Source organism: Erythranthe guttata, chromosome 14, assembly GCF_056151865.1.
Source record: "Erythranthe guttata isolate IM_541 chromosome 14, IM_541, whole genome shotgun sequence".
NCBI lineage: Eukaryota > Viridiplantae > Streptophyta > Magnoliopsida > Lamiales > Phrymaceae > Erythranthe > Erythranthe guttata.
In genome coordinates, this window is record NC_142546.1 from 14,684,762 (window position 1) to 14,709,674 (window position 24,913).

General features: G+C 35.9%; 5 protein-coding genes across 7 annotated transcripts; 3 read left to right on the top strand and 2 right to left on the bottom strand.

The window, feature by feature from the left end:
* The first annotated feature begins 827 nt into the window (after nucleotides 1–827).
* LOC105952466 (non-specific lipid-transfer protein 1) lies at nucleotides 828–1,616 on the top strand. The gene is made up of 2 exons (XM_012976024.2): nucleotides 828–1,267; nucleotides 1,376–1,616. Exons 1-2 carry the CDS (start codon nucleotides 927–929, stop codon nucleotides 1,383–1,385), a joined length of 351 nt encoding a protein of 116 aa, XP_012831478.2. The 5' UTR covers nucleotides 828–926; the 3' UTR covers nucleotides 1,386–1,616.
* Nucleotides 1,617–1,770: 154 nt separating this feature from the next.
* LOC105952465 (COP9 signalosome complex subunit 7) lies at nucleotides 1,771–6,446 on the bottom strand. Of its 2 annotated transcripts, none has more exons than XM_012976023.2 (9): nucleotides 6,075–6,446; nucleotides 5,522–5,597; nucleotides 4,682–4,770; nucleotides 4,097–4,186; nucleotides 3,735–3,779; nucleotides 3,582–3,652; nucleotides 3,064–3,202; nucleotides 2,457–2,565; nucleotides 1,771–2,171 (listed from the first exon to the last, which is right to left on the bottom strand). In XM_012976023.2, exons 1-8 carry the CDS (start codon nucleotides 6,231–6,233, stop codon nucleotides 2,491–2,493), a joined length of 744 nt encoding a protein of 247 aa, XP_012831477.1. In that variant the 5' UTR covers nucleotides 6,234–6,446; the 3' UTR covers nucleotides 1,771–2,171; nucleotides 2,457–2,490. The 2 variants fall into 2 exon arrangements, with proteins under 2 accessions (XP_012831477.1, XP_012831476.1); XM_012976022.2 differs by having other exon boundaries at nucleotides 2,457–2,545; nucleotides 6,075–6,443.
* A 976-nt stretch (nucleotides 6,447–7,422) lies between these two features.
* On the top strand, nucleotides 7,423–13,848 carry SBI1 (Leucine carboxyl methyltransferase). 2 transcript variants are annotated; one of them, XM_012976021.2, is made up of 14 exons: nucleotides 7,423–7,593; nucleotides 8,668–8,756; nucleotides 8,863–9,002; nucleotides 9,212–9,259; nucleotides 9,496–9,577; nucleotides 9,926–10,028; nucleotides 10,744–10,864; nucleotides 11,034–11,081; nucleotides 11,657–11,740; nucleotides 12,078–12,142; nucleotides 12,613–12,664; nucleotides 13,370–13,408; nucleotides 13,498–13,543; nucleotides 13,683–13,848. In XM_012976021.2, the coding sequence occupies exons 1-14, from the start codon at nucleotides 7,514–7,516 to the stop codon at nucleotides 13,694–13,696; spliced, it is 1,011 nt and encodes a 336-aa protein (XP_012831475.1). In that variant the 5' UTR covers nucleotides 7,423–7,513; the 3' UTR covers nucleotides 13,697–13,848. The 2 variants fall into 2 exon arrangements, with proteins under 2 accessions (XP_012831475.1, XP_012831473.1); XM_012976019.2 differs by having other exon boundaries at nucleotides 7,426–7,593; nucleotides 13,498–13,785.
* A 1,960-nt stretch (nucleotides 13,849–15,808) lies between these two features.
* LOC105952463 (nitrate regulatory gene2 protein) lies at nucleotides 15,809–19,521 on the top strand. The gene is made up of 4 exons (XM_012976018.2): nucleotides 15,809–17,170; nucleotides 17,446–17,618; nucleotides 18,221–18,444; nucleotides 18,647–19,521. The coding sequence occupies exons 1-4, from the start codon at nucleotides 15,970–15,972 to the stop codon at nucleotides 19,431–19,433; spliced, it is 2,385 nt and encodes a 794-aa protein (XP_012831472.2). The 5' UTR covers nucleotides 15,809–15,969; the 3' UTR covers nucleotides 19,434–19,521.
* A 220-nt stretch (nucleotides 19,522–19,741) lies between these two features.
* On the bottom strand, nucleotides 19,742–23,368 carry LOC105952462 (Protein kinase superfamily protein). The gene is made up of 3 exons (XM_012976017.2): nucleotides 22,991–23,368; nucleotides 21,299–22,465; nucleotides 19,742–20,767 (listed from the first exon to the last, which is right to left on the bottom strand). The coding sequence occupies exons 2-3, from the start codon at nucleotides 22,402–22,404 to the stop codon at nucleotides 19,909–19,911; spliced, it is 1,965 nt and encodes a 654-aa protein (XP_012831471.2). The 5' UTR covers nucleotides 22,405–22,465; nucleotides 22,991–23,368; the 3' UTR covers nucleotides 19,742–19,908.
* Nucleotides 23,369–24,913: the final 1,545 nt, after the last annotated feature.

Consider the following 24,913-nt stretch of genomic DNA (forward strand, 5'->3'; position numbering starts at 1 on the left):
ATGCGATGCAATGTAACAACACCCACCTTATTACTCATAAACTACAAATAGGAACCATTAGAGAAAAACACTGATTTCGCCCTCGCAGTTCTAACTCAGGCCCAAGTCCGGACCTTTCTTTTTTTTATTTTGCAGATCTTACTTAAACAGATATCAATTCCAAAGCAAAGCAGAGATTTGACCTGATCATGTGCCATTACCGAAAAATCAAATCAAATATCAAAATATTGAGTCTTTTTGAATCGTTTCGAATATATTGGTACTTTTTTTTTTTAAAGACGAAATTATTTGATTCATACACATACACTTTAGGAGAAAAAACGAACCACAAAATATAATGAACCATTTTTTTTAAAAAAACACTTCATATATTTTTTTGCGCCACAAACAAGCAAGCGTTAGTGCGTCGGATTTTGGTCCAGGCAAAAACCCTCTGACAATCAAATCAATGATAAAAGCTTGAGAGAAATAGAAAGAATCTTAATATATGAGGAATGATTAAAAATAAAATGAAAAATCTATGATTATGTTATTTACAAGTTTGATTAATTTGATTATGGATTCTAAGCGTTACAATAAATTAATTTAAGCCCAAAACAAACAGTGCCAGAAAAAAAAAAAAAAAAAAAAAAAAAAAAAAAGTGAAGTATTAAAACTGCTAAAGGTGATAAAAACTGTTTCATTTTTCATCAGCTTTACTATTTCAAGGCATGCAATATGACCTCTCTCTCCCAAACAAAGCCAAAACACCATAACAGCTTCTCAGAATGCTTATTTCACACACACACACACACACACTAAAAAGGCTATAAATACTACATCCTAGGAGTTCCCAAAACACAAGCAAGAACCACAATAAACAATCAGCATCATCACACATTAAAACCACACATCAGAAAAATATCCCATTTTCCCGAGAAAAAAAAATGAAGGGTGGAGTTATAGCAGTGATCGCAATTCTTGCCGTTTTCCAATTGGCTGTACAACACGGGCATGCAGTTACATGCGGTGAGGTGGACGTATCTCTCATGCCGTGCATCAACTACCTAATCGGGCACGACAGCAGCCCATCACCGGCTTGCTGTGCGGGGGTAAAAGCGGTAAAAGGGATGGCTTCGACCACAGCCGACAAAAGGACTTGTTGTGGCTGTGTCAAAGCTGCCGCTAACCGCTACACCGACTTAAAGGATGAGGCGGCTCAGAGCCTGCCCACTAAGTGTGCCGTTCAGCTCGACATTCCTATCTCTCGTACTGTCGACTGTACCAAGTGAGTTTTTTTTCTTTTTCCTATGTTTTTTTAATCAGCATCCACAAAAACTATAGCAGTTTTTATTTATTTATTTATTTATTTAATATTTCGTGTTTTTTATGACAGGATCAACTAAGAAGGGATTACGGGAGGAGGTATGAAGAAGATTGGAATGGAGATGTAGTTTATATATGAGATGATTAATAATAGGACTATTTATAGATAGCTGAACAAATAAGTTGGGACTTGATCTATGGTTCAAGAACCTCGTTTCAATAACTAAAGCTTCATCGAACTCTATCGTTGAGCTTTTCATATTATTATGAAGTATTTATACTTATTATATTTATACTTATTTCTATTTCAATTTGCTTGAACCTAATCTATGTCTATTGAAACTCTTGCATAATCATCTACTTCACGCAATAATTAAAGCAGACACCGTATCTCCACAATAATCACAAAAGAGACACAGAGAAGACACAAATATCAAGAACGCGAGGAAACGGAAAGTCAAGACATCGAATAAATAATTGAATTTAAGATAATGAAGCACATTCATCCGAGCACTTATACCACAGAATGAAATGATAAAGGGTTCACCGGAGCAACTTCTTTAGGTTCATTAAGTTATTGTTGGCATATCTTCACAACATATTTTTTTAGCCGCATGACAAAACTAGAAGTGTTTCTCATCAAGTCAAAAAGAATATATGATGGGGTAATAAATAAATAAAAAAAGGTAACGGGGGGTCAAATTTCTATAATTGACTGATTAGTCCAATTCAGAGGGATCAACAGACCTTCAAGAGCAGCAATTGTGTTCCATTGCAACGCCGTGAACCCAAAACCGAAAGTTGTTTGACCAATTTGCCCTCCTTGCCTCTTAGTTATATCTCATCAACCTATGGGATGCCGTCTCCTGCACATTTTTCAAGTAAAACAACAATGTAAGGCATATTACTTAATAGATGCTTTTTTTATGTTCTTAATTATCGGCATTAATAGCCCTCTGCCTCGTCTCTTATTATTATGTCCCCATTACTATAATAAGAATATGCTACTCAATAAACTGAATAAAGAGTGTTGTATAATGGAGATTTAAAGGGCTGGAAACATGTTAAAAAGAAAAAAATACACCTTATAAAAACAACATTATGTAATCTAATTTAACAGAAAACTAGATTAATTGGATCTGAAATGCTACCTCTTCGAACGACTACGATCTTGGTCATAGTCCATCACTCCACCAAGTTCAGAAAAGATCTCTCCATGCCCTCGGGGATCCATGTTTGCCTGGTTTGAGGTGGTAATCTCTGCCACAACGTAAGTAAGAGAACATCGACCAATATATCCAGAGCTTGCATACATACTTGTTCAAGTAACATAATTTAGACGATAACTATACAGCAAAGCTATCCAATCAAATGGCAACTAAACAACTTGCGAAATATAAACATTCTTAAAATAAAGTCTAGTAACGTCTTCAGGTGGGCGGCTCAAGCAGAGACAAAAACTAGTTGACGCAGAGTTTGAACTTATAAAATCAGTTTGATAGCAATAGATAACATCCAAGTTAAATCAAGATAGGCTCAAACAACCTCGACCGTATCATTTCATGAATCCAAATAGACACTCAAGTTATTTCCCTTCACTGTCTAGAAATATTTGCATGTACTGTTTCAAGTTATTTGCCTTCACTATCTAGTTATATTTTCATGTACTGTTTCAACTTAATTGCCTTCACTGTCTAGAAATATTTTCATGCAACGGCTGATAGCATATAATTAGAAACAGAACATAGTGACAGTTACCTTCAAAGTTAGTGTCTTTTTTGCTTCTTCGACTCTTTCATCGACTTCTTTTCTGTGCTTCTTGTCCATTTCACCCATTGTATCCGCCCATTTGATCTTCTCTTGCATTGAGACAAGAAGATTATCCGATGTGGTCAGCCTGACAAATTATCAAGCAAGATTCAAATACAAGAGGTGTTATACATATGCCAATACAACTGGTAGGGAAATGAAATAAAGGATCAAAATAAACTAAATGAGATACAACCTCATTCTGTATAAACAAGTAGAAGGCCATAAAACTCAATGCATTGGAACCATGCTTGTATATTCTATTACATCACTATTCAAGACGGAGAATGAGGTCTCGGGATTAAGACTTCAACAACCAGATAGAGATCCACTTATTAAGTCGTATATGCTAAGCCACTCAAACTAAAAAGAACCTAAGCAATGTGAAACCTTACTTCACTAGTATAACCCCACCCCACCACCAAAAACAAAACAAAAAAAAAAAATTGCCAGGTAGCAATAGTTACCAATTATCTAGCGTTTGAATCATACTACCCAGTTGTCCAGGTCTGAGATCCCTCCCTGCTGCAAATTGCACCTGTAAGGCCATTGACACTTGCGTGAGATACCAAATTACAAGTCCGATATACGGTTAGGTTACCAGAACATTAGAGTAATACCTCAAAGCATCTTCGCAACTGATCCAACTTTCCTCGGACTATTCCCTGCCCACAATAGCAGAAACGTAATCAGCATAACTATCGACACGCTTTGTTCAGTTATAGTGTGTCCATTAACTTTATACTCAATAAAGAGCATAGTTTAGGTTCTAAACATGAAGCATAAAGAAATTCGGATTGACAAGAATGGAATAAGAACAAAGGGGGTGGGGGTATGTAAAAGAAGACAAAAACAAAGTGGATGAACCCATGAACACACACAAGATTTTGTTGTCTACTGCAACTTCCTCTCATACGTGAAATGATATGAAGTGTTAAATAATTGTTGCCAGGGAACAAAAGGCTTAAACTATAAAACTTACCACATACATGCAGTCGTTGATGAGAAAATCTTCCAACTCGCGAACATTTGAAACATCCAACTCTTGCATCAATGTATCATATGGCAATATCTGGGCAAAAGGCCAAACAAAATGCTCAATAAACATGGAGAGACAATTTTCATTTCATCCTAAAAAATCATAATGCATTAGGCAAAAGTATAGGCCAATATATATAGATAGAGAAGGTTTTTCCCACGCGAAATATAGTTGCAAGGTTTGATAATTAACAAGCAAGAATAGGGGCCAAAGAAAAAGGTCAGGAAAACAGTAGTAACAGATCATATAATGATTGAACCCATTAATGAGTAGTTTTAGGATGGAAAGTTGGAAAAAACTATTTCCCCATATTCTTTAGAATCTTCACAATTCACAAGCAACTTTTTTAAACAGATATTAAAGCGAATCGCACCTTCCAAATTAAAAAGAAAACTATAACAAAGTTAGTGTAAGGGTATACAGTTTCACCTGGAACAGGTAATTTAACATGGACAAACAGTTTTCAACATTTCCTGATGTTGCAGTACACACACATCACATATACACAGAAAATGCATGATAAGCTACCTTTTCTGTCTCAGCCAGAGTAAGCACGGTCAGCTGTTTCAGCTTGAGGACTTGATCAGGAACTAATTGTGGAAGTCGATTAGCAACACCTGCATAGGAACATAAACTGTAAAATGCATCCAGGATAAGAAAACTCAAATCCATGAGAAGTTACACATTTATAGGAGCAATATGCATTATATTTTATTTGCATCGTACAAACAAATAAATGAAAGGGTTCAGCTAATATTTTTGCTAGCATTTAAATGAAGGCTCTCTTTTTTCGTAAGTGCAGTATAACAACTGTTAGAGAAGTGCCTGAATATTAGAAAGATACATATCTGCCTAGCATAAATCAGTGGGCTAAGATGTTTGGATACACAATAAAAAACATGAAGAAACTCAAGGAAACAAATGGATATGCACAAGTCACTTCGTTGCTGGATCTAACAGCACTGTAGAATGGAGCTGGCACAAAATTGCCTAAACCTCAATAAGCCCCTCTATCAGAAGTTTGCACCAGTGTCTAGTCAAATATCTAGAGTAAATTGAATATATTCGGTTTACATCCTCCCATTAGTATCTGTTGTGCCATACCCATGAATCATGATTAAAACTATAAATTACCGACTTAAAACTCCTAGTTAAGAGAATAGTGCAGCAAAATGCAATACTGATTTTGCCAGTGACGGAGTTTGTATACTAAATATTTCACCCCAGGCACGAGTTGTTGAAGTCCAAAAATATGAAGGTGGATTGCTTAGGAGAATTTTTTTTTCTAACAAATAATGTCGAGCAATTCAATAAATGATGAAATTTGAAGTAAAATAAATAACATAAAATAGGGAAATTGAATCTTACGCTTGTATTCACTCCATGTACCATGTGCAAACATGCGAAGCAAATCAAGGAATGTACTACTGTCAGTTCCTTCAAGCTGTACAAAGACATATTCATTAAGAACATTATAAGAAAAAGCAATAATAAATATTTCATAAAAAAAAAAAAAAAAAAAAACGAGGTGAGCCATTTAACAATTTCAATTACGACTTTAGGTAATCGAGAATATCAAGGGCATCTCTCTTTAGTATCACATTATATAGTGAAATCACAATAGATCGTCTAAAAATTAAATAATCTGATTTGCTTCGATAAATTCCTAATTTTAAAACTCCAAAATGAGTTCGATTTTTCCACCGTTCAGTTTCAATCTCTGCAATCAATACAACAAAAATCACTTGTCCAAAACAACATTCTTATTCTGCAATTAACACATATATAACCCAAAACGCATAAAAAAAAAACATCACAAATTAAATTAACCAACATAATCACAAGTAAAAAGTTACAAACTTCAGTAACAAAACTAAATTAAAAAAAATATATATACAACAATTGGAGAAAAAGGGCATGCCTGAAGGACGTTTGGAACGGCGAGAATCTCGGAGAAAGCAAAAAGGGAGGGGTGTGAAGTAGCCTGAACGACGACGTTTGAGAGCGCCGGACCACTGAGAATCGAAGCTTGCTTCACAAAAAAGTCAATGTGCTCCGATTGCTTTTCCTCAATATCCATTATAATTGATCTTCACCAAAATAAACTAATCAAATTACACAGAATTAAGCGCGTGAGTTTCTTGTTCGCATGTACGTATGTATATCTTCTCAGCAACAGCAACAATGGAGATTGAAAATCTCGGCTTCTGGTTCTAGTGATCAAGCTCTAGGGTTTGAAAAATTAAAGAGGGATTTTCTTAGTTTACATTTACCCTTTTCTGAAGGGACTGCCGTATTTATACGGATTTTGTATAATTTAAAAGCCCAATTTGACGGACCGGGCCGGGTTCAATTTTTTGTGTTCTTATTGGATAAAATTAAATTAAATTAAAATTGAAGGCCCGTTTGTTGCCGCCACTATTAAGTCAATATATTAGTAACATATTCGATTAATAAGATCTAAATTAAAAAAAAATTAAATCTCTCTGTTCAATGTTGTTGTTCACTTGCGAAGGATGGGACGAATATGTTTTAGTTTAATAATGTTGTTTCGATTTCAAACGTGATTTTGACTGTTCTCGAGTATGAATTCGATAAAATTCAAAACACAAATATGTAATTCTTAAAGTTAGCTTTATAGTTTAATTTGAATCATCAAGATCCGGATGTCGGTTGAGAAAAATATGAATGAATCGATGAACATTGACCACAACTTTGATATTTTGTGTTATCTAAAATTCAAAATGTAATTGATTTATGAATAATTTTGTCGACCAATATTCAGTTTAGATGGTTTAGGACCGTTATATTAGAAAACTACTAGCATTTTTTCCCCAATGCGATGCATGAGATCGAATTTTAAAAGTAAAAAAAAAAGTAATCAATTTAACAAATCAAATTTCTATCTTCATTTCTTAAAAAGAGGTTCAAGCTATAAGTTTTTTCACGACCCGTGTCAGTTTTGATAATATAGTTACAAAATTAGTAAAAAAAAATATTAAAAATAAATAATTACGAAAATCAACAATAAAATGGTCAAAATCACGTACGGAATTGAATACGCCATAAATAATTGGTTAGTTAGTAACGAGTTAATCCAATGTAAATTAATCTAACATATGTAATTGAATATGCCATAAATATTATAAGAACTACATAATAATAACAATAATAATATTTATTTATTTATTTATTATTATTATTATTAAAGAACTTGAAATTAATTGCCCAATAAATAAATCGTTGTAACCATTTTCTTTGTTTACTACAGTATTTCGACTGAAGTCGTGATTCAATTATTCGCATCTCTCATATTGCATCGTCGTCTGTGTGTGTTTTTTACTGTGTGCGAATAATCGGATGGCGAATTCGGCGGCGGATGCGCGAAGCAACAGAAAGGCGGTCCAAGCTACGAACGACGATGCCTCCGCCAGCAAGCTGTAGGTTTTTCTATATTCCTCTTTCTGCATTTATTTTCCTTCTCCGATAAATTAGTTGTGTTGAGATGTAAACTGATATTTTGTAGAATAATCAAACCCTGATTGTACGGGCAAATCTAGGTAAAATGAAATTTGAGGGAAAATGGAGGAAAATTGAAAAAGTACTCGTTGTACCTTTTTCCTGCTTTTGGGGGCTTTTGGGGATTGTTCAAAGTTTAAGGCGAGCATGAAATATGTTTGATTCTTTTAATTATTTTTTTTTTCCTCCTAATTTTGTTGATTTTATACTGTGAAGAATGTTTGATATCATCCAAGTAATTTAACTGAAAATTGAAGTGGTTTGGTTAAATCTGCCGCAGTTTTCAGAAATTAACCTAATAGAAATGGCGAAATGTAAAAGACTGTCTAAGCCGGTTGTTAAAACACTGCATAATGTACATGTCCGAGCATCCATCCGTGACTTGTGAATGTGTGAGAATTTCATATTTTCTTGCAATATGTGGTGTAGGGCCTGATATCTTTCGATTATGCTTCTATTTTAAGTTTTTAACCAGTTTGCTGATGATCTGTATTTTTCTTTAATTTTCGAAATGTAAAACAAATTTAAAAGCAAACTTACACCGTAGTATTTATTGTTATTCACCGTATACACACCCTTCGCCGCATGTAAGTGACTTGTTTTCCTTTTAAATTTCCAGTAAATGTGTGTCCATTTCAAACAGAGAAATATCACCCTTTCACAAGTTTCAATTATAACATCAGGTAAATGTTTTTATTTCAATAAAAAGAATACAAAGAAAAAAATGGTTATTATGAAATCTAAGCATTTCAAAATGTAGCTGCATATTTCATTTGAATTGAAAGGATTTTAGATTTTTGAAAGGGTCCTCCTTTAACCTCCAACAGTAGCAGGATTCAAATCCAGTGTGTTCTCATGATGTTTATGAATACCAATCTTGCTCATGCTTTATGTAATTTCAAGAACTTCATCCGACGTAATTCCGATCTTAACACAAGTGGCAATATTTAGATTGCAACAACTCTTTCTAATGCTATCCATTTTGCTGTAAAAAGGTCTTGCGTGAAAAAGGGATACATGAAAGATGACTATGTTCATTTGTTCGTTAAAAGGCCTGTAAGGAGATCCCCTATTATAAACCGTGGTATGAATCGAAGATCTCCCTAAACTTTCACTAGCATTTCAAATTTATTCTGATATGGATGGTTCCTTTCATTTTCCTAATGTGTTTTTTGCATATTTAAATAAAGGATATTTTGCTCGGTATGCGGCGCTTAGGAAGCTTCTTTACGAGTTTCTTGACTGTGATATAAATGGGGATGAGAAAAGCAATAAGAAGCAAATACTGTCCCTTGGGGCTGGCTTTGATACTACGTTTTTTCAATTACAGGTGCTTGATTTTTCATGTGAGATATTATTTATTTCTTGCTGTATAGCGGGTTTTGGCAGATCCTTGCATTGTGTATATGTGTTACTTTTCACTGTTCATTTTGCGTTAGTTTTTGCAATGCTATTGAGGTTGTGTATCTGGCTCTATGCTTCTTGTTTTTAATACGCCTACGAGTTACAGGCCTTCATGTGAACTGTTTTTTTTTCCAGGATGAAGGGAAAGCGCCTTATCTTTACGTGGAATTAGATTTCAAAGAGGTATAGATTCTGTGCTGTCATAAATGTTTCCCCTCCATCTCAATCTACCCATGATTTTCTTTTCGTGTAGACATACGGGGAAACAAATTATTCAAATAATTTATTAAGTTTGACCACTTTACTTCTGCTTTCAACTTTATCTATTAAGTAGATAAAGTTGAATCTATTGAAACTTTCGGGTTCTAGTTTTATCTGGCAGCTTTCCCATCTCATAACTTGGTTCTCCTGTTTATTAGGTGACGAGTAAGAAAACTTCTCTCATTGAAAGCTCTAATCAGTTGAGGGCCAGAGTCGGTGAATCCGCATCGATCTCTACTGGTAAGAATAATTGGGTTCTGATCCCAGATTCTGACCTTGAAAAACTGATTAGCTTCGAAATGAATCTCAGAAAATTAAATTATGCCATTGGTTTCTCATGAAAAGATATGTTAGAAGAAGAAAGGACACCATTGTCAACAAATTGTAGGAATTTTCTTTGTACAACCACTTTCAACGCCTCTAGGATTGAAATGTATGGTTCCTAGTATTATTTATGCCTTAAGAGTGTGGTGCTATTTACATTTTTACTCGACTGAACATTGACATTGGAAATAATAGTTTATTTCTACACTAAATGATATTATGAAGTATATTTATCTCGATAACTGACACCCTAATTATGCTCAGAGAAAGGGGAAGTACTTGGCGACCACTACAAACTCATCCCTGTTGACCTGCGCGAAATAGAAAAACTTGACGATCTAATTTCTCTTGCTAATATTGATCCAAGGTATGTGTAATTGTTTTGGTTACTTAATTTCATTTACTACATTAGCCACATGCTGCCTGAACCACCTGAGGAAATGTGGATATTTATTTTGTCTTCAACAGCATAATAATTATACTTTATTGTAATCATTTAAACCTTGTAGTCTCTCTTTCGTATTTTTCTCTTAAGTTTATTTCAATAATTATGTGATGAAATTACTTTTTGTATATTACGAAATTTGTAGCTAGAAACTATTGCAACTTATTGTTGGTTCCATTGTACTCCAAAGTCTAAAATGGGTTGTTAGGTGTTATTCTCTTGCAGCGTTCTTAACTTTTAAGGAGGTTGCATTTATGTTTATTTGATTAATGAGCGCTGGTTATTATATTCATATTTCCCCTCTCGTTCCATGTTCGGTCCATTCATATATTCATCAAGTCTCTGTGTGTGTGTGCCCTTGTCATGGAGTTCTGACACATATGTCATTCACAATGTGGATTCAAGAATTACAAGAATACAACCATAAATCATTGTAGTGTTTATGAGGAGCAAGATTGGATGTTGAAAACAGAGACTTCTGAGTAATTCTGTCGTACGTCTATTTATAATTACCCAAAAAACTCGCATGCTTTCTCCTATCTGTGTAGCTTTTCTTTCTCTTGTATTCCCATGTTTATTCTCCTCATATCCCCTCATTGGAATGGATTCTGCTATCCTTTTCTAATGCTATTATCAGTTTGCCTACTTTTATAATTGCAGAATGTGTTCTTATATACTTAGATCCAGATTCAAGCCGTGCGATAGTCGGATGGGCTTCTAGGACATTTTCGACAGCTATATTTTTCTTATACGAACAGGTTATGGAACATTTAGTATCGTAATTTTGAATATAACACGATGTTTATCAGTTTCTTATCTAATTTTGTCTGTTTTGTTCTCCAAGTTTGGTATCTTTTTCCTTGCTTCTTTCATTACTTGACTTAGTTGCTCTGCAGTGGCCTGATAATACATTTGTTCTCCCCACAGATTCATCCAGACGATGCTTTTGGACAACAGATGATAAGGAATCTGGAGGTATTGTTGCATTATCTCCATATTCTCGTTACCTTTCGTATAGAATCAGAGTCAGATAGATGATTGGAAATTGGAAATTGGTATTCTGTCAGTGAGGATTTAGTGTTTTCATCGTGAGCATCAATTTTCAACACTACTCTTGCAATATAGTTCCAAACCTGTGCTGGTAAATCTTTTCATTACTTCATCTTGCAAGTGTAAGAAAAAGATTTGCAGAGCAGAAAGAGAAAATTCCTTTCAAATAATAGATGTAAATAACAAATATTTCACATTGGAATGAAAAAGGAGGATGCAATGACCTGTGCTGTATGGTGTGGAGAGAAGTGTGCATGATATTTTATTAATGGCATCATAATAGCAATTTTAAATAGATTAAGTTTTTAAAACATCGAGCATCTTCCTTCGTGATTTATATTATGGTGAAATTTTGCAATCTCATACTCTTGCAGACTAGTTCCCCAAGAGATGTTGATGGTTGTATCCCTCTCTTGAAAAAAAATTGCAATAATTATGTAATAAGGTATTATGCGAGTAACATTTATCATGAAGGTTAATTAAAATTATTTTCATTTTAGAGTCGGGGATGTGCACTATTGGGCATCTATGATACACCTACTTTACATGCGAAGGAAAGACTTTTTCTTGATCAAGGATGGCAGGTATTCTCTCATAAACCCACCGGTCATGATAATACAAGAAAACAATGTCTATCTTGTTTTTGCATATTATCCAACTGAATTACATTTAGATTTGACTCTATACGGTTTACTTTGTTAGAAATGTAACACGGAATGCACTATAAGAGTAAATTATAATTTAAACCTCAAAGCAATTTGAATAGGTTGGTTTTCGGATTTATTTTGCAAAACTGTAAAAACTTCGATTTTGGTCTTAATTATGAAAATTTGGTTAAATCACATTGCTTATTTATGTTGTTACTTGACATACCGATTTTTGAAATGACTTGTCAAATAAATAACTTGGGTTGTCTTGTAGAGAGCTGTTGCGTGGGACATGCTGAAAGTTTACAGTACTTTCATCGAAGCCCAAGAAAGGCGCAGGTATATTTATTTTTTAATCTGACAAGAATATTTACATTGATTGTGCAATTATACAGCAGAAGTGCCTGATGATTAAAAGCTTACCCTAGATTGAAATGTTAATGGTTTTTTACAAGTGTCTGCTTCATTAATTTGACAATAATCATATATTCATGCATGTGCTTGTGATCAACTCTTGTGTTTTGTCCTAATTACATGCTACCCTCGGAGTTTGATTGATTGTCTGAAAGTTTTAGATTACTAAAGGAAGTTAGTATAACTGTCTGAGAGTTTCCAATACATGTGAAAGATTCATACCCTTTCTCCTTTTGTTTTTTCTAGCTTTGAAGGTGCCCTTGTATTATTAGTCTTAAAGAGTTTATTCTTTTTTCCAAATCTATTTACATACTTTTGCTCCTTTTTATCCCTTCAACCTTTTTGGGATGCTGAATGAACATTTTTAATCATTCTTATCTTCTAACGTTGAATAGGATTGAACGGCTCGAACTGTTCGATGAGTTCGAAGAGTGGTACATGATGCAGGCAAGTACATCCAAATAATACTTTTTCTCCTATGACAAATATGAATTCCTTAGAAAATTGTGTGTTTTAAATATATACTGCTGCAAGGTTATGCTATCCACTAATATTAGATGTTTCGTGAGAATATTTATAATTAAATATCTGGACTGTAAATCCTCGATACCACTGTAATCTAAAAGCATGTTTTAATGGGTGTTCTTATAACCTAAAGATAAGGAGTTTTTTGGTGTCTCAAGGAGGCATCGTATAATTTGATTCAATTAATTTAATCACTCGTAGATCCTTATTGGTTGCACATTTGCTTTTTTTACAAATTTTTATCACCTCCGTATAGTATTCAAATCTTTAAAATGTGATCACAACTTTTGGTCGTAAAGCTATCGAAGGTTTGTTTGGTTGTCTTATATAAATTCAAGTATTTTAGTCCGATTTTTTAGACGGACCTAGTTGTTTTTATACTTGATTAAATTAGCTATTACGAGCCACGACATGCTCTTTTCCTCAGCATTTATCTGAAACTTTGCAAAATTGCTTCTCTCGTAAATTGCATGTACACTTCACCATGTCAGTGTAGCTCGATGGGCATGTATTCAATTTCTTCTGACCACGAAATTCTTGGATTTTATCGATCTAAATCATATATTTATTCCATACCGCTATTATCTTTTAATCATTTTGATAATTCTGAAATTATTTCTTTTCCAGGAGCATTACTGTGTGGTCTGTGCAATCAACGATGCATCGGTATGCCCTCGTCTCTGAGAGATATATAAATTCCTTACCTAATGATTTGCGCATACTATTTAGTAATTGAATTATTTTAATACTTTCAGGGTATATTCGAGAAATTCGGTTTTCCAAACGAGGAGCATGTGACAGGTTCGTCCCCTTCTGCAACAACTATACGAGGGTGATTTCTTCCTAAATTGCATTTCCCTCTGTTTCCTTATTTTCCCTATTTATTGTCATTGTGTTACTCTTGTGTAATATGTACTGATATTGATCGTACAATTGTTAGATGGGGGTGATTAATTTTGCATCATCGCAAGCAATTTTTATCAGTTATTATTTCAGGTATGAGAAATAATTTCGAGAATGCATGTCATTTTGGATATTCGAAATTCAAGAACATGTTAATTGTGAAATTTTATCCACATGGTGTTGAATAACATATTTCTTTGTCACATACTTCGTTTTGATTCAAAGTTTTCCGGCTGATCAATGTCACTAGTAAGAAAACTTTAAGGTATGCTAAAATAATTTTAAGGTCTTTGTAGTATTGTTAATTACAATCACCCCTGAAACATTGTAAGAAAACCTAACGGAATAATGCATTGGATAAGTTATTCCGTTATGGTTTTAGCAGACTATTAGTTTCATGCAGTGGTGGAGACAACATAGAGCTAGGGGGTGATATGACTCTCCTAATATTTGTTAAATCCTTATTATTTTGTGTAATGCATATCTGTCCCTAGGACATGAAATTTTGGTTTTGGTAATTGTTCCAGGGGTGTGGCTGTAATTATCAATACCAAAAGGACCTTAAGGTTATTTTATTATACCTCAGGGGTGTAGGTGTAATTTACCCTTAAATATAATCCAAAAATAAAAGTAAAAAAATAAAATAAAATGATAAAAATGTGGAAATAAAAGGGTGATCTTGATAGTTGGGGTCCAACACAAGTGTGGGTTAGAAAGAAAATTCCTTTCACAAACTTCAAACCTTTTACTTTCACCTCCCCTATGTTGTCTTTACTTTCTTTGTCCCAATAAAAAAGTATGAATCCACTCAACAAAGTCATATTGGAATATGAAGTGTAATTTTTGTGGGCTCTATGGTTGAAATTGATATATATATATATATATATATATGTGTGTGTGTGTGTGTGTGTGTGTGTGTGTGTGTGTGTGTGTGTGTGTGTGTGTGTTAATTAATAGGCCACCTAGATGCTCAAAATATGCTCAAAAAGGGGAAAAGGGTAAGAAAATTAATTCATTTCCATGCCTTGATAGGAGTAATATGAAACATCTAATCCTAGTAAGCTTTGGTCTCAAAAGAATAAACTTAAATCTTGTCAAGTTGATATCTTTGAGTTTAAGTTGAAATATTTATTATAGTATGTATCTTCAAATTTCGATCGCCTAAATTTTGGGAATGAACGGTCTTTTACTTATTAGAATTATAAGAAAATACAGTCTATATATGTTCGAAATAAATATTTACAACCAAGAAAATGTAATATCGGTATTTATCTAGTTTGTACTGCAAGACAATTCGAATAAAACTACAGTTGAAATTAGCAAAATTTGATTAATTAAGTATAATATTAAATTATTGAATTAATAATTTAACAGATTGTCACTGATTCGAGACAAAAATAAATTATTATTTAAGCAAAATTATTAATTTATCAAGAGAATTTATTCCCCAACAAAAATGAAACATCTTTTGACCACATTGCTTTGAATATACCTCCTTTTTTCGAGATGTCAAAAAAGGCGCGAAGGAGTTGATAAGAAGATACAGAATATAAATACCAAAAGGGTCCCCACCACAACTTACATGCAATTCTTTCTTCTTCTCCTTGGAGCTCTCAATAATTTACTTTGTTGATTTTGTAGAAACGATATGCAAATTTATTGCCAAAAACTTCCATTACTTTTTTGGATTTTCATATTTTGTGTTGCTGCGCACGTATCAAGAAAATTAATTAATGTGTATAGATTATAATAAAAAATATAGAAAATCACTAAAATACCATCCACATGAATTGTGTACCAAATAATTAATTAAAAGTGATAAAGGGTAAAATGACAAATAATGTAGGACAATAAATTTTTTTAAAAGACAAATAATATGGGACAAATGAGGTAGTTTCTAAAATCCGGTCACATTTAATATTCGTAAAATCTTGGACGACACATATTTTAAGACGGAGGGAGTACTCGATAATTTTTATTTTTTTTCTGTAACCCTAATTCTTAAAAGACAATCCTTGTTGCAATTATACAAAACCTAATCACTCATTATAGCTATAATCATCATTAATTTTAAAAATTCCCACAAAATCAAAACATTATTATATTTTTTATTAAATCAAATTTCAATAAAAGAAAAAAGATTTTTTTTAAATGATTTTCTTTAAGAAGAGGAGAAAGCAAGTGAAAATTAGTGTGTGAACTGTGTGAAAATAAATAGTACTTTCAGTCTCTCACCTTCTTCTTCTTCCTCCGCCACCTTACCCTTTTTATTTGATCAATTTTCCCTCCAAAACTTCTAGAGAGAGAAAGAGAGAGAGAGAGAGATGGGTTGTACGGTGTCGAAGCTGGACAACGACGACACGGTGCAGCGGTGCAGGGAGCGGCGCCACCTCATGAAGGAGGCTGTTTACGCTCGCCACCACCTCGCCGCCGCCCACTTCGACTACTGCACATCCCTCCGCCTCACCGGCTCCGCCCTAGTCGCATTCGCCTCCGGCGAACCCCTCCCCGTCTCCGATCACACCCCCGCCGTCCTCCTCCGCACCCCCACCCCCGCCACCAAACCCCCGCCCTCCCATCACCACAACCCTAATTACCACCCCTCTCCTTCCCCCTCCGTCCGCCCACCTCCCCCGCCGCCGCCGATGTCCACCACCTCCTCCTACCACAAACCCCCGCCGCCGCCGCCGCGCCGGAGAAAACCAATTAAACTCCCCCACATACTCTCCGACTCCAGCTTCTCTTCCTCCCCTCCGCCAAACCTTAATTTCACATACAACACAAGAGCGAATTCAACCTACTCAAGCACACCTTCTCAAACTTCTTCTTCTTCAGTGTGGAATTGGGATAATTTCTACCCTCCCCCTTCACCCCCAGACTCCGAATTCTTCCACAAATCCGAAACCCGACCCGAAAATCCCAATTCCGATGACGACGATGATAAGCAATTCGATGACGTGGCGTCCAATTACTCGTCAAACTCACGTTATTCAGGCAACAATCACGCGAAAAATCAAACCCCCAAACCAGCAGCACTCATGAGAAAAGCAGAAAATTCGAAGAAATGGGGAAGTTCAGAAGAAGAAGAAGAAGCTGAGAGAGAGGAAGTAGAGTGCAGTGAATGGGGAGACCATGATAACTACACGAGCACAAGCAGCTCGAGTGACGAAGAAGGTGATTTGAGGTCGAGATCTGATTTTACGACAAGGTCCGATGTTTTCGGATCGGTAAAAAACGATGGGAATGCGAAGACGAATGTGAATTCGAACGCCAAGTTCTCGAGTATATCGGAGAAGCTTTCGTCTGAGGAGGATGAAGATGGGAAATCTTCTGTTAATTGGGGGAACGGGAATAGCGAAGGGGTGAATTCGGAAAGTAGAATTGTCGTTAGGCATCGAGATTTACAGGAAATTGTTGGGGCACTGAGTGAGTATTTTGATAAGGCTGCTTCGGCCGGAGATCAGGTTTCCGAGATTCTCGAGGCGGGCCCCGCTCAGCTGGATCGGAGCTTCAAGCAATTGAGAAGTAAGTCTCGTTTATTGTTCGGTTATCGAAATCAAGAAGTTTGGTTTTTCAGCAAATAATTCAGTCTTAGAGAGTGTATCTGTTTGAAACATGTGTGTGTGTGTGTGTGTGTGTGTGTGTGTGTGTGTGTGGAGCTTCATGCAATCGAGAAGTAAGTGTTGTTATTCTTCGGTTAATCGAATCAAGCAAACAGAGGAATTCAAATTATTTAATGAAGCTAAGTTTTCGAAATGATTATATTTAAAAAAATTAATTTTTTTTTTCGGAATTTACAGAGACGATATATCATTCAAGTGGAATGTTGAGTAACTTGAGTTCAAGCTGGACTTCGAAGCCTCCGTTGGCGGTTAAATACCGGCTCGAACAATCCGGTGATACGAAGGGTACTTTGTGTTCGACTTTGGAACGAATCTTGGCTTGGGAAAATAAATTATATCAAGAAGTCAAGGTACTAATTTTGGATTATAATTAATTTTATAGTTGTTTTTTCTAATTTACAGTTTGATTCTTTCTTTTTGTGATGGATAGTAATATAATTTTTAAGTACGCGATGATCCTAGGGGTGTATATTGGAATTGAATTTTCGAATTCCGTCGATTCAGATATGAATATTTCCATTTTTGGAACATTATTTTTCATTCCGAATTCCGAAAGTTCCAATTCCACTTTTCCGACTTTTGTTTGGGAACGGAATTGGAATACATATTAGATTCCAATTTCCAATCCGATTTTAATTTCAAGAAATTTTTGTTTTGTTTTTTTTGAAAATTATACTTATAGTATTAATATTATTATGTATTTTATATTATAGTGCTAAAAAAATGGAAATTCCGAATTACGTCAAGTTCAACCCAAAAATTTCCGATATTCTGCTTTCCGATTTTTTTTGGAACAAAACTGGAATTAGTTTTTCACTTCCGAAAAAAGTTGGTTTTTTTTACAAAAGTTCTAATTGTAATCCAATATGTCCGATTTCTACCTCTAGAAGTGCCTAATTCTACTATTTTTTTTGCGTGCCGATTAATATTTGTGTTGTGATGGTGATTATAGGCTAGAGAAGGAGTTAAACTCGAGAACGAGAAAAAATTGTCGGCACTTCAAAGTCAAGAGTATAGAGGGGACGACGAAGCCAAGGTGGACAAGACAAAGGCATCGATAAAGAGGCTACAGTCTTTACAGTTAGTGACATCACAAGCTGTTTCAACTACCTCGTTTGCTATTATCGGTTTACGAGACTCCGATCTTGTGCCTCAACTTGTCGAACTTTGTCACGGGTAAGAAATTCAATCTCTTATATTCGAAATTACGATTTTCTAGTTAGATTAGTGGTTGTTAAACTCTTAGGATTTCGATTTTCCGATGAATTCGTTTCAAGTTTTAAGTTTGTTGATTCATATCTTAAAGAAATAACGATTTTATTTTGATTTATGACATCATACTAAAAAAAAAGTGCTCGATAAATACAAAAAAATGCAGTTTCATGTACATGTGGAGATCAATGAACCGTTTCCACCATCTCCAAAACGATGTAGTTCAGCAAGTCCGCGGTCTCGTGGTCCCTACCACAAAATCATCATCCACGTCAGATTTCCACCGACAGGCGACCCGCGACCTCGAATCAGCCGTCTCCACCTGGCACTCCAGCTTCTGCCGGACGATCAAGTTCCACCGCGACTTCATCCGCTCCCTCCACGGATGGCTCAAACTGACCGTCGTCCCGGTCAACTCGACCGAGTCAACCCGGACTGAAAGGAGTCAAGTAACCGAGTCGGTCTTCGCCTTCCTCGACGAGTGGAAGCTCGTCCTTGACCGAGTCCCGGACACAGTCGCCTCTGAGGCGATCAAGAGCTTCGAGAACGTGGTCCGTTCGATCTCCTCGAAACAGACCGAGGAGATTAAACTTAAAAAAAGGGCTGAATCAGCGGCGAGGGATTTGGAGAAGAGGGCTTCCTCTCTGAGGAATATCGAGAGGAAGTACTATCAATCTTACTCGATGGTCGGCGTGGGACCGCCTCCCGACGTGGGGCCCGCCGTTCTGGACGGGCGGGACCCGCTGGCAGAGAAGAAGGCGGAGATGGTGACGTGGCGGAGGAGGGTGGAGGAGGAGATGGTGAAGCACGCAAAGGCGGTGGAGGTGACTCGGGCGATGACGCTGAATAATATACAGACGGGCTTGCCGGGTGTTTTTCAAGCTGTCACCGGCTTCTCTGCTTTGATTACTGAAGCTCTTGATTCAGTTTGCACCACCTCTTATGCCATTTAACTGTTTTGAAATATAAATATTGAATGTTTAATTTGGATTTATATTATTTCTTGATTCATTAATTAGTTGAGGATAATGATATTTCACATATAATCAACACACACATACATGTGTATGTGTGTGTAATATGTACAGAATTTCGATAAATTAATAACATTGCTTAAATAATAATTTCTTTTGATTCCTACTTGATTAAAAAACGTATTAAATTAGTAGTTTAATAATTTACTATTTTGTTAAATTAAAAGAATTTTACTATTTCCAACTGTATTAATTAATTTGTAGAAATTTAACAGTAGATCTTAATATTTGTCCCAATTTTCAAATTATGGTTGAAATACAGTTACTAAATATCAAGTATCCTCAAATTGGGACATACAAATTCAATTACCATCAACTAATAAAACTGATTTAAATATTAAATAAGAAAAAGAAAAAGAAAAAAAAGACAAGAATACCAAATTCTCCTACCAGCCTAAAAGAACTCAAAGTCAAGAAACTTCCCCCCAGATTTCATCTCTGTCCCCACCACCCTCTTGCCGCCACCACCACCGACCACCTCCTCCACCTTCGCCGGAAACTTTGCCGGAAATTCCATCTCCACCGGCCTCGGCACCTCCGGCGGCGTACTACACCTAATCAAAGCCCAATTCACCCCCTCGAAAAACGCGTGCTGTTTCAACTCGGTCGCCCCCCTCTTCACCCCCAGCCTATTCTGTGGCTCCTTCACAAGCAACCCCCTAATAAGATCCCTGCTCGCGTAGCTAGTCGCCGGAGAATCAGGGAATCTCAGCTGCTCCCCCACCACATTGAACAACGTCTTCCGATTCTCCGCCCCCTTAAACGGCGTCTTCCCGTAAAGCAACTCGTACAAAAAAATCCCGAACGTCCACCAATCCACCGCGCTCCCATGCCCCTCCCCTTTAATAATCTCCGGCGCCAAATACTCGTGGGTCCCGACGAAAGACATCGACCTAGCCGAGGTGGGCTCCGCCAGAAGCTCCGGTAGGGCTCCGGGCGAAATTACCGTTTCGCTCCTCGACTTTTTCTTGTTCTTTTGGGGGAAGATGAGGCGGGGGAGGAAGCACGAGGGCTTCATGCATGCGGAGGAAGTGGGGCCCGCTGCCATGCAGAAGGAGGATCCAGATCCGGAGTTTGGTGCGGAGGTTCGGATTAGGGTTGGAGAGACTGTGCATCGGAGGGAGAGGTCGAAATCGGAAAGCATGATGTGGCCGTCGTCGCGTACAAGGACGTTTTCGGGTTTTAGGTCACGGTAGACCACTCCTAGCATGTGGAGGTACTCGAGTGCTAGTAGAACTTCCGCTGCGTAAAATCTGTTTTTATTTAAACGAGACAAATCGTTAAGACACGTCAGAAGAGTAGTTTTGGTAAGCAATCTGATACTTTATGCCGGGAAACTGCGAATGATCAAGAACGTTTTTTTCGAGATGCAGACGAAACATAATTGAAAATAGCCATTTAATGCTCTTAAAGGAAGAGAATCAAAAGATCCTTTCGAACCGAATTACACGTTTCCAATGCGAATATTTTGGATCTTGGAACAATAGTTTTCATATTGAATTTCGAAAGTTCCGATTTCTATTTTTCTTTTTTGACCGAATTCAGAATATATAATAGATTCCGATTTCTGATTCGATTTTAATTTCCGAAAAATTACACTTATCATATCAATGTTATTATATATTTCATATTAAAAAAGGAAAAATTCCGATCCAAAATTTTTATTTTTTAGACAGGCTTTTTCATTCCAATTCCAAAACTCAGATATCCGAATTTTCCGATTTTTTTTTTGGAACGGAATTTTTTCGAATGTGCTCCATAAAAGAGAAAGAGTGAGAATATACCTCGCAGCATATTCCGAAAAATGTTTCCCGGGTTGTCTCTGCCTCAAAGTATGAAGATCTCCACCCGGACAATACTCCATAACCAAACAACAAAACCGATCCGTCTCGAAATGAGTGTACAAAGTCGGCAAAAACGGGTGATCCAAAAGCTGCAATATTTCCCGTTCCGTTTGAGCCCTATTCAACTTATTCCTACTAGCAAGCGAAGCCTTATCCATAACCTTCATCGCAAAAAAACACCGAGTCGAACTCAGCTCCGATAGATACACACTCCCTATATCTCCACACCCAAGTCTCCTAAGCAGCTTAAAATGGCTCATGCCCAAAATACCCTCCCTCGCTCGAACACCAATTATAGCCTTCCACCTAGGATCGTTTCCCTTATGAGGCTTATTCGCACTCCCCGTATTATTACTCCAATTACTGTCGTCGCTGAGTCCGCTACTATCACTCGCTCGACTATGGCTGGTTTTCGTACTCTCGAGGGAATCTCCGAGAATATTCCCTTTCGTCATACTAAGCATCCCGTCGCTCGTCGTTAAACCATCGCTTCGGTAAGTGCTGCTTGCGTAGCTATTAGCTATGCTCATAGTTCTTGCGACGCTTACACTATCTATGCTACTGAGTGGACTCGGTGGCAACGAAGTGTCCCACACGCATTCTTTTTCGTCCGAATCTTGCATGTTCGCCTCTTCGGTTACGGTATCGGAAGGTGAGAGGGATAACGGGCTTTTGAGAAACGGGCCGTTCTTGGTTAGGGTTTTGATTCCGACCTCGTTTTTATTGTGGGCGATCGGTACGTAAACGGGTTTCATCGTGTCTGTATCTATAGGTTCCGGTGGGTGACTCACTCCGTGAAATGAAGTGGACCCGTTTTCTTCGAAAGAATCTTGACCGATCTTGAATGAAAGAACGTCGGTCATTAGTTCTTCTTCGTCTTCATCTTCGTCCTCTTGCAGAAAGGTTTTACCTTTCCACGCTAGTGAAGGGGGTCGTAAATCGAATTCTTGAGGGGGTTTGAATGTAGGTGGATTTCGAATATCGTCTCTCGATAAAGTCGGGTGGTTCTTTGTTGCCTTAGGAGGAAACGGTAATCGCCTTTCCATGTTCGGTCACTATGTATCATTAATTCATTACACAAGTATCTTCTCTTTTTACGAGGTTATCCTGCAAAGGAACGACACGAAATACGGTTTTAGAATCGGGTTTTTTTCTCTCTTTCGACACTAATTAAAGAAAATAATACAGCATTTCACTAATATTCAAACAACAAAGCAAGAAACTAACAAATTCAGCAAATACCACCATAAATTAATGTGCTATGATCACCGGAAAAAATCGTTCGAAACTCGAAAAAAGGCAACAACTCAATTGTGATTTGTGAACTCTCTCCTCAAAAACAAAAGCTTAAATTAAATCCTCCATCTTCAATAATGTTACAAAAAGTGCAATTAATCCAATTTCACTTTCTCTTTACACCATTCAAAAATGCACTATCTTATACAATGGACAAAATTACATAAATAAACACACAGTGGACAAGAACATTATTATTATAATAATAAATAAATTAAAAAAAAAACCAATAAATTAGAAACATAAAACAAACACCCAAAACAAAACAAAACAAAAAACAAACAGAAGGCACCGAAAAATCAGAAGCGGCAAGTAAAAATTCAAAAAAATACATACCTCTGCAGAATTGAAAACCATGCATTTCCATTCATGGGTAAGAAATAAAAATCGCGAGAAAGAAATAAAAACTTGAGCTTTAATTTTAATTTATTATTTTTATTTTTCTCCGTTCAAAAATTGCTGCAGCAAAGAGAAAATAAAAGGGGGGATTTTGACGATATGGGTTCGCTTTTTTGTTGCAGAGGAATTTGTATATGAAAAAAATCTTTGTGTAGCGAAGAAGAGTGATTGATGCTATGTGTGCAGTGTAGGAGTATAGCTTTTCTTTTTTTCCTGCCTTTTTTCTTCTCTCTCTCTCTCTCTCTAGTTTCTCTCTCCTTTTTCTTATTTTCTCCAAATTATTTATTTATTTATATTCTTTTGGGCGCTTTAGTCATGTGTTCACTGTGACGACTGTTGAATAAATAAAGTTGCTATGGGCAGATCTCCAAGGGGTTGTCAATATTCATAGTATGGTCTTGTAGTCTACTTTGAAAGTACGAAATTACCCCTATACTTTTTTTTTTTTTTGGTGAATTTATATTTGATATCACTCTAGCCCCTTGAGAAATAATATATAGAAGGCTTAGTGACTAATGATTAGGAGTTAATAACATATTCAGTTAATAAAATGATTAACGCAAAGTTGCAAATAGGTGTTGTTATTCGATAAAATTAGTGATTAATTTACCATCGGATCAATTTTATATAACGACTGAATAAGAAAATTTATATTTGTATCCATGAAATACTAGAGGTTGTAAAATTGGTACGAGTGAAAGAATGCCGGGCTACTAGGATGACCTTTAACACCATATTGAGAAAGATCTGAAACCCAATATCTACCACGTGAAAAGAGTTCATGCCGCTAAATGAAAAACCTCCATGGTAGAAAATAAAGAAACATAAAATAATATTTATAGCGCAAGAACACGGTGAAATTTATCTATCTATGCTATTTTACTTTTTTATAATCAATGTAATTAACAAGTTAAGAATAAAATAAAAATAAATATATGACAAAAGATTTTTGAAAAACACTACATGGCATCAATTTTTTTTACACCTTTTTCAAATAAAAAAAAAAAAGAAAAAAAAAAAAACCCCAAAGTAGCAAGGGGCGGTAGTGTGAAAACAGTGATAAAATGGTGTGGCAAAAGCACGAATAAGGGTGGGGAAATAAAGAATGTGGGGACCACTTGCGACCGTTAATGGCCCAGAGTGGGACCCACAGCTGTTCCTCCTTTGGTGTAACACGTCTTTTCAGAGGGGCAACCCCAAGGGACAGCTTCTTCGCCTAGGTCACGTCCTCCATTATATACTATTTATTTTATATTTAAATACTCAATTAAATTATTTATTTAATTTAGTAAATACATATCCTAAAATTAGACTATATTATTTATTGCATTCTCAATTTTACATATTTCTTCCTTGTAATGACTTGAATTTAATCTATTTTTTTTTTCTTTTTACATATTTCTCGATGCCTATATCAAGGTAAATTACAATTATCACTGAGGTAAGGTCAAATTACGAAATTTCGGTACGCCAAATTTTCATACCATTTATCGTACGCTTCGGTAAATAAGTGAATTATCGAAATTTTATTAAAAAGATTTTAAAAATTTTATTTTTAATTTTTTTAAATAATTTTAGTTTAAATACTATATATAGTATGAATAGCTGAATATCAAACCGAATTACCGGTTCAGCAATCGGCATGTACTGAATTTTCGTTCGGTTAGGTCAGTTTACCGGCTGAATGAACAAACCCTATGTAAAATTGACAACGTAAAGGTGAACGTATAAGGAAATACATAGTTGAGGGGTGACTGTAATAACACAAACAAAAAATGTTTTTTGTCGTAATTTGATCTTACCTCAAAACCGAGTAATTTGTCATGATATATAAATATATTTTAATAAACGAGGAATATG